The sequence below is a fragment of the Panthera uncia genome (genome assembly GCF_023721935.1).
Source record: "Panthera uncia isolate 11264 chromosome D3 unlocalized genomic scaffold, Puncia_PCG_1.0 HiC_scaffold_8, whole genome shotgun sequence".
In the NCBI taxonomy this organism is placed as follows: Eukaryota; Metazoa; Chordata; class Mammalia; order Carnivora; family Felidae; genus Panthera; species Panthera uncia.
This window is the reverse complement of record NW_026057586.1, coordinates 65223148-65231625: the sequence shown is the minus strand read 5'-3', so window position 1 is coordinate 65231625 and position 8478 is coordinate 65223148. Positions and strand designations below refer to the sequence as shown.

At 49.8% G+C, this 8478-nt stretch overlaps 1 protein-coding gene across 1 annotated transcript in view; it reads right to left on the bottom strand.

Annotated features, from left to right (window-relative positions):
• Positions 1–7513, bottom strand: part of SGSM1 (small G protein signaling modulator 1) — a 24560-nt gene extending 17047 nt beyond the window's left edge. The window contains exons 1-4 of the mRNA XM_049620625.1: positions 6962–7513; positions 5522–5590; positions 3411–4001; positions 1322–1446 (exon numbers count right to left, since the gene is read on the bottom strand). Coding sequence (XP_049476582.1) covers positions 1322–1446; positions 3411–4001; positions 5522–5590; positions 6962–7243 — 1067 coding nt within the window. The 5' untranslated portion in view covers positions 7244–7513. The remainder of the gene's footprint in view (positions 1–1321; positions 1447–3410; positions 4002–5521; positions 5591–6961) is intronic.
• Between the last annotated feature and the right edge of the window lie 965 nt (positions 7514–8478).

Here is an 8478-nt window from a genome sequence, read left to right as displayed (position 1 = left end):
CAGAGCCTGACGCGGGGCTCGAACTCACAGACCGCGAGATCGTGACCTGAGCTGAAGTCGGCCGCTTAACCGACTGAGCCACCCAGGCGCCCCAGGTCTTTTTTTTTTTTAATGTTTATTTATTTTTGATAGAGAGAGAGAGAGAGAGAGAGAGAGAAGAGCGAGCGAGAGCCAGAGGCCAGAGGGGAGGGGCAGAGAGAGAGGGGAACAGAGGATCTGAAGTAGGCTCTGTGCTGACAGCACAGAGCCTGACATGGGGCTCAAACCCACAAAATGTGAGATCATGACCTGAGCCAAAGTTGGACACTTAACCGACTGAGCCCCCGAGGTGCCCCCGTCCTAGTAGTTTCTGAACCCCTGAGTTAGAGTAGTATGGAAAGACACCCAGGATGCATTTTTTTTCATTTTACTTGAGAGAGAGAGAGAGAGAGAGAGAGAGAGAGAGAGAGAGAGAATCTTAAGCAGGCTCCATGTTTAGTGCAGAGCTTGATGTGGGGCTCGATCCCGCAACCCTGGGACCATGACCTGAGCTGAAAGCACAGTCGGATGCTCAACCGACTGAGCCCCCCAGGATGTATTAAGTGTAAGAAGCAAGTGGTAGAAAAATATAATATTAATCCTACATAGGTAAAATTAAGACATTAAAACACGTATGCACTCATGTTATATAATACACTACCTATGATGTTATTTTACATCTATATGCGGCTCGGGAAGACAGTCACTAAATCCTTAGCAGTAGTTTCTTTTAGGCGAGGGACATTGATAACTGGACAGGGAAAGCAGTCTCTCTTTATACCTTATGAACTTCTGGTTTCCTTGGTTGATCTAGGTATTTTAGAGTTACTTTCATATTTTAAGAAATAAAATATTTAGTATGTAATGAGAATAAGAAGCTCCAGATCTTGGCTGAAAGAAAAAGAAAAAAAAGCACAGATGTTTTTAGAGCCCGAGAGATGTGGGCAAGGGTTCCCGTCCAGCCAGTGCCCAGCTGGGCGACTCCGAGCAGTATGGTACCCCTCGGCCTCCACTTCCTCACCTGTTAAATGGGATAATATTTACCCCATAGGCTTGTTGTGAGGACTAAGTGAAATGACGTTAGTAAAGGGCTCGGGGTGGTGCCTGGTATACAGTAAGTGCTTAACGGATGCTCTCTATTATTATCATTACTGTGATGGTCACCTCATCGTCAGGTGGGCAAGGTGCCAATGGCAGAGGCTGCGGTCTGGCTGGGCTCTCTGCAGCCCCCGCCTCTGCCACCCCCTCCCGCTCCCCTGCAGCCCACCCCCCACCTCACCGCCCCTCCCTGCCCCCCAGCCACCTGCACATGACGTTCCGCAGCTTTTCCAGGTTGGGGGGCGTGAAGTACCAGTAGCTGCGGTCACAGCGCTGCACGTCCTTCTCGATGCGGTGCAGGTTGACGGTGTACAGGTCCAGGAGCTCCGGCTGCAGGCCCCCAGGAGGGGACGGAGAGAACAATTACACGCCAGCTCCTCACAGAGAGGTCGTGCTCCAGACGGTCTCCCGCCTCCTACCCGCCTCCTGCTGCCACTGAAAAGAACATCCTCTCCCCGGACCAGGTGGGCGTTTGATTTCATTTTTGTGGTTTTCCGAGAAAGCCTCTTTTCACTTTGTACGATGACAGTCCCTTTTTCTTTCTTTCCCTTTTATGAAACAACACAATGCTCTAAGCTGCAAAGACTAATTCTCCTCACTGTGCACGAGGGTTGGAACTAGCTGGAGATGCACCCACTGCCCCCGCGGGACACTGGACAGGAAGACAGAGAAAGCGGACAGGAGTCCAGTTCTGGCACATGCCGGGCTTGCTGCCTTGATCCCCATCTGAGGAAAAGGTTCAGTGATATGGCAAGAAAAATGAGGAACGGTTAAAGGCCACAAATTCACCACAAAGGCAAGAAATACCAAATCTGGCTTTTGCCTTGAGGAAAGCTTCCAGACTGGGAAAACTGAAGCTTGGATTTAATGGTCTGGGGATCCTTCTCCCTGAAGGTAAGGAATCTAATAAGAGATTTTCACGCATTAAGGCAGGATCCCCAAGAGCCCCATCCCCAGTAAGGGAATGGTAGAAAAAGCTACTTACATCTAGGGCCTTAAAGACAACTACCTGTCTTGAACATAGGTGTCAAATGAAGTATAAAATATACCTCCCTGGATAATTAACAGCCTCACACCAGGTTTATATCTTATGCAGGTGGATAACCTAAGAGCAGAAGTAACTTCTAGATGAAGGTGGAGAAAAAAAAAAATCTAAGACGACAGCTATTTACCAGGAGCAGAAGACTGGGGAAGGTCTGAGGCTCTCAGAGAGCATTCTTGAGGCATACAAAATGAACAGAAAACCTTGAGGTTTCTGAATGTTCTAGAAGAAATTTAGAAAACTGGCAGAGTTTGGGGGGCTGGGGGGAGCGAATTAATGATTCATATGTAGCAAACGCAGGACAAGAAAACAGAGATGAGGAAATGAAAACACATCCAGGGAAAACAAAATTTTCTGGCAGGAAAGAAAAAATAAATAGTTTACTGCATGGTGTATATACATTGTTTCGTTACACTAGCGTGAACAACAGATAGTCATTGAACTAAAATTATTGTAACCCTAGCGGATGGATGGGGCTGGGAAGGGGTCCCTTGTGTTGGGGAGGCTGTGGGGGTGAAACGTTCATGTCTGGAACTAAAGAAAAAGGAAGAAGATCAGGAAGTAGCAATACAAGTATGTTATTTAGAGACACGGGGGTAAACACCAGGTAATTTGGGCAGAACAAGTAACTGCTATTGCCTCTGGGGAGGGCTACATGGGGGCAGATGGGGGGCACTTCTGGGTTTTGTATTCAGCCTGGTCTGTTTCACTCTTTACACTATGGGCATGTATATCTTACATAGAAATAACACGCTCTTCAAAGGAAAATGGATATACACAGTGCCTGGCTCAAAAAACCTCCCATTCAGTTGACATCCTTTGGCTTGGACTTTTTGGCAACAAAGTAAACTGGAGTACTTAAAAGATGTTGGACCTGAGTGTACCCCAAGATGCTCATCATCGAGGCTGCTATTGATGGAAAGCTCACTGCACATCAGGCACAGAGGACTGGACTCCCTACTTCTGAGAACAGCTCAGGCAGGAAGGTACTCGACTGATAGAAGACTGAGACTCAGAAAGAAAAAGTGAGGTGCCTCAGCTGGGACTGAACCCGGGACGATTTGACTGCAAAGCCTGTGTTCTTTAAATACTATACTGTCTGCCCAGAAGGGCTCCTCCAGTGCAGCCTCTGTGATGGGGAAAATGTAACAGATCAGAGGTCATTCTGGGAAACTGAGGCTCGTGGGACACACCCACCGTCCCACGGCTGTTAGGTACAAAAATTAAGTGCAGGAGAATCCTGGTGACTTACAGAGTAAGTGACGCCACTGGAAGACACGGGGGACGCCTCGTTGTTGGCAGAAGTGGCCACGGCCAGAGAGGCCAGGGCGGGGAAGAGACTTTCCATCTCGGGCTCCTCTGAGAGGTTGTCCTCACTGTCCACACGGCTGTGCTTCCCCACCTCACTGTCTCCCCAGCCCTCCATCGCGGCCCCCTCCTTTCCGGGCAGGGCCACATCCATGCTGCCAGTGAGGGACATGAACTCGTCCATGCTCTCGTTGGCGAGGAGGTCGCTCTCCAGGCTGTCCTGCACGGCCAGGTCCTCGCGGGGGGCCTCATCCCGGGAGGTGGTGGCCTCACTGCTCTGCCCGTCATCCACGCTGCTGTCCCCAGGTCGAAGCACCAGAGGGGCATTCCGCTGGGCGTCCATGACACTGTCCTCCGTGCTCAGGCTGGGTTCCGAGGGCTCCGAGAGGCCCGAGGAGAAGTTGTGGGATGACGGATGGCCGGAGTCCGGGGAACAGGTGCCATTCACCAGGTTCCCGTTGGGGATCTTGGGCTGTCTCTCCTCCAACCTGCCTTCTGCCTCCACCTGCTCCACTTCGTCCACAGACTCAAACACCTGAAGATGAGGTATGCACACACGGAGAGATTAGGATGCCCACTGCTTCCAGCACCAATCTAAACATCCATCAGCAGGGGGCCGGTTCAAATATGGAACATGCACGTGGAATACTATACAGTCGGGGAAAGGAGTGGGATGGACCAGGTGTAATGTATGCTCCCACCGTGGGAAATAAAAGAGTGACCCACTGCATGGAAATGCCTAGAATAATCCAGAAAGAAGAAAGCACTGAAATTGAGGAGTATTAGGGAACCGAAGTAGCAGGAAGTGTACCTTTCATCACAAAAAATTTTTTGCATATAACTTTTTAAAGTAAGAAATGAATTTACAACATAGGAAACAGGCTAAAAACAGCATATTATATCCATGTGGTTGATTATTACAGATCAATTTTCCAAAGTAGTTAGATGTAGATGAGACACTATGGAAAAGTCTCTGGGACAAGGGCAAGGGTTTATTTGTGGTTCTTTACGTCCTCAGGCCATATCCCATCAAGGATAGATAGTATAAGACCATGTTCCAAGGTCACATGAAACATTTCTTCTCTGTGTTTATGTCACCAATATGATCTGTTAATTTCATGTGTTTCTGGTTTAAAAATTTTTTTCTTGGTTCAATTGTTTTAAATTATGTCAATACAAAATTTGCCTAACTCCAAAGTCGGAACTAGGAAACAAGGGATATTCAGGGAAATGTGGCTTCTTTCCCTGTGTCCTCCCCTGCCTCCTGTAGGTAATAATTCTGTTTCATTTCTGGCTTTTTTATCCGTTGTTTTTGAAAACAGATATATTAACATTTCCTGTTTTAATGCCAAAGGTGTCGCAGTGTGCATGTTTTTTTGTGCTTTGCTTTTTATTTAATATTGAGTGGGATGAGTTAACATTTCATGGAATAAAATGGAAAGCTGTGCAACAACATGTATAATAGAATTTATGTAGGAACTTCCAAAAATTACCAAACAGTGCAATGTATTGTCTTCATACTGTGTACATACTTGTGTGTATGTAAAGGCAAACAGACGGTCTGGAAGGATACACAGCAAAATGATGACATTTCTAGGGAGGGCAAGTGGGGGTTAGGAAGGGTCAAAGCCAAATTTAGCTCTCTCTGCAATATTTTAATTTTTTACAGGAGGAAGAGATTCACATATTACCTGTGTAACTAAAAACTCCTTTTTTTTAATTTAAAAATTTTTATTTTTTTAATGTTTGTTTATTTTTGAGAGAGAGAGAGAGAGAGAGAGAGTGCAAGGAGGGGAGGGACAGACAGAGGGAGACGCAGAATCTGAAGCAGGCTCCAGGCTCTGAGCTGTCAGCACAGAGCGTGACGCGAGGCTCAAACTCACAGACCGCGAGATCGTGACCTGAGGCCGAAGTCGGACGATCAACCGACTGAGCCCCCAAAACTCCATTTTTAATGCTAGCATAAAACAAGTGACCTGTAGATGATGGACATCCGATCCCTTTACTCCAAGTTGAAGGGGGGGGAAGGGGGGGGGGCACCTCCCCGAGGGTCACCTGTGTGCTGCTGCTGGAGTCGCTCTGCAGGCGGACGTGCTGGCGGCCTGAACTGCAGCTCTGGGAGGACTGACAGAAAAAGGGGCCAAGAGAGACAGAGACAGAGAGATTGAAAGTGTGCGTGAGGCTGCATCCCGGCTCTGGGGCCCTACACTCAGCTCAGGCAGGGATTCTGTAAGTGTGGCCTCATCTCTGTTCCTGACTTGGGCAAGTCCCCTGTCAGGGCCTCAGCTTCCTATCTGTACCACAAGAATAGGGAGGGGGGCGCCCTCTGCTCCCTGGCATCTCCTCAGGGGCCACAGCAGCCACTGGACCCCCCTCCCCCCTACTCTTGCAATCAGAAAAACCCACCTTTAACTGCCCTGTTCTCTAGACCTCTGGACAAATATTTAAGATCAACTCAGAGCTCGTGGTACTAATGGCCTGATTTTTTTGGTTTTTTTGTTTGTTTTTTTATTCCCCTCTCTGTATACATGCTTTTGTCCTATAGCTTCTAGTTCCCATCTACTCGGATGCTAGGCTTGGCCATGGGCCCTGCTTCGGCCACTGGGATGTTAGTTAGCAACCTCACCAGAGCAGAGGTTTAACAAGTACTGTGTATTTCCGCTTCATCTCTTTATGATCTACGTTCACTATGTGAACGTGCACAGGTCAGCCTCCTGGAGGATGGGACGTGTGGAGCAGAGCCCGGTCGCCTCAGACACGTGAGAGAACCCAGCAAAGATGAACGAGGCTTTTAGCAGACCAGGCACGGACAGCAGGCTGAAGAGTGAGCCCAGCCAGCCCCGCTCAGGGCAGAACTGCTCAGCTGAGCCAGACTCAGGAGTACACACGAAGGGCGTTAATGTTAGGAGTCACCGACTTTTGGTGGTTGCTTGCTATCCTAGGCAGTATTATTGTTGGCAATGGATGAGTATACAAGCACTGGGGAAGAGAATTAATTTTCTTCTCGGCTGCTCCTTTGGGCTGCTAAACTGGAGGTTCTGAGAGGGCAGGTATGTCTGACCTGGTCGCTGGAGTGCTCCTGGCATTCCAGGACATTCCTGACTGTTGTTGGCACGTAGTAGGTACTCAGTGAGCACTGGCTGAAAAAACGGGAGCCTAGCACTGTGCTAGGCGCTTCATATGCACTACCTCATTTGAGCTGCACACAAACCTCCCCTATCCAAATGGTCGCGCCCTTTTTATAGATGAAGAAACTGAGGCCCAGAAATAAGGGTGCTTACCTGAGGCCCCAGAGCTAGGAAATGGTGAGGCTAGACTCAAATGCAGGTCTCTCAAACTCCACAGTAACCTTCCACCCAAGCGCTAGGGGTGAGACTCAGTCCAAAGCTCCAGATACCCAGCCTTCACCATTCCTACAACAGCTAAATGGAGCAGATCCTGGCCTTTTTTCCCCCCCCCCCCCCCCCGTGCTCCCAGATAGGTCCCGCCTGTCACCTCATTGCTGATGGTGGAGTCCCGGTGCATCATCCGGTGCAGGTGGCTGTCCAGGCTGGCCCCTGATGAGCATTTAGCCAAGGCAGCCGCGTGGGATTCCCGCTCCCTCTGCCGCACGATGGCCTCGCAGCCCAGCCATTCAGCCATGGTCTGTGCGTAGCACGCGTGAATCTGCTCATCCACCTGCCAGGGCAGATGCAAGGTCACCCCTGGGGAGAGCCGGCCCAACCCAGAAGAGACTGCCAGCTCTGACCTGGGACCTTGAGCACTGGAGACACCCATTCATCATTCACGGACGTCCAACAGACATTGACCGGACACCTACTATGTGCAGGGCCCTGGCTAGGCCCTGGGGATACACAAACGTGCAAAGCTACTTCTTTCAATGTTCTCTTCCTCTTCTCCCTCCCTCCCTCCTTCTTTCTTACCTTCCTCCCCTCCCTTCCTTCCTTCCCTCTTCCTCCCTCCCCCTTCCTTCCTTCTTATCTTCCTCCCTCCCTCCCTCCCTTCTCTCCTTCCTTCCCTTCCTCCTGCCTGCCTACCTTCCTTCCTTCTTTCCTCCCTCCCTTCCTATACACATTCAAATACTTGCTGAGCTTCTCCTCTGCCAAGCAGTGTACTAAACCCTGGAGACAGCTGAAGTGAGAAGACGGTTTCTTTCTTATTACCTTCCTTCCCTTCTTCTTCATTCACTCATTCCCTTATCCTTTCAATTTGGGAAGCACCTACTCTGTGCTGGGTACCAAGCCAGGTATATGGGATACAAGAAGAGCAAGACGCTTCATGCCATCCATCTATCCACACACCCGACACATTTACTGAGTGCCTGCCATGTGCCCAACACAGGGCCAGGTGCAGAGGATACAAAGACGAAGAGAACTGACCTCTCCCTTGACTCTAGCAATGGCTTTAGAAAAGGGCTACAGGTTTCAAGCATTTTCCTTGTGGAATTTCAGCAGACAGAAGGGCAACTTGCGTTGTTTCTGTTACACAGCCCGGGTAACTGAGGTTCTGAAAGCACCAGAACTCTGGGCACAAATGGGCGTGGACAAGATGATCTGAGTAAGGGTGTGGAGAGGCAGGAAGGGGAAGAGAGAGGGCAGGGAGCCTGCCTCCTGGCTAGGGGGGACAGGGAATCCTTAAACTTTCCAGGGCTTCCGGAGAGAGGCTCAGGGTCCACCCTGCCCAAATTCCTGCCCTTCCTCCCACTGACCTACCTCCAGAAGACTCATCCAAGCATAACTTCCTATTTCCACTGCCTTCCTAGGCGAGGTTCCTATGACCCTGAACCAGGAGGACCCCAGTGGGCTCCTTCCAGGTGCCTGTTTGTCCCAGCCTGGCCCCTCCTTTGCATTTACCCCTCAGCAGACTCCTCTTTGTTTCCTCCCTGGCCCCACCTCTCACTGTTGCCCCCACCTCACTATCCTGTTCCAGCCACCACGTCCACCATGTACTTGCCACCCTTCTCCCCACAAACACTCACAGACCCACACACACACACACACACACACACACAC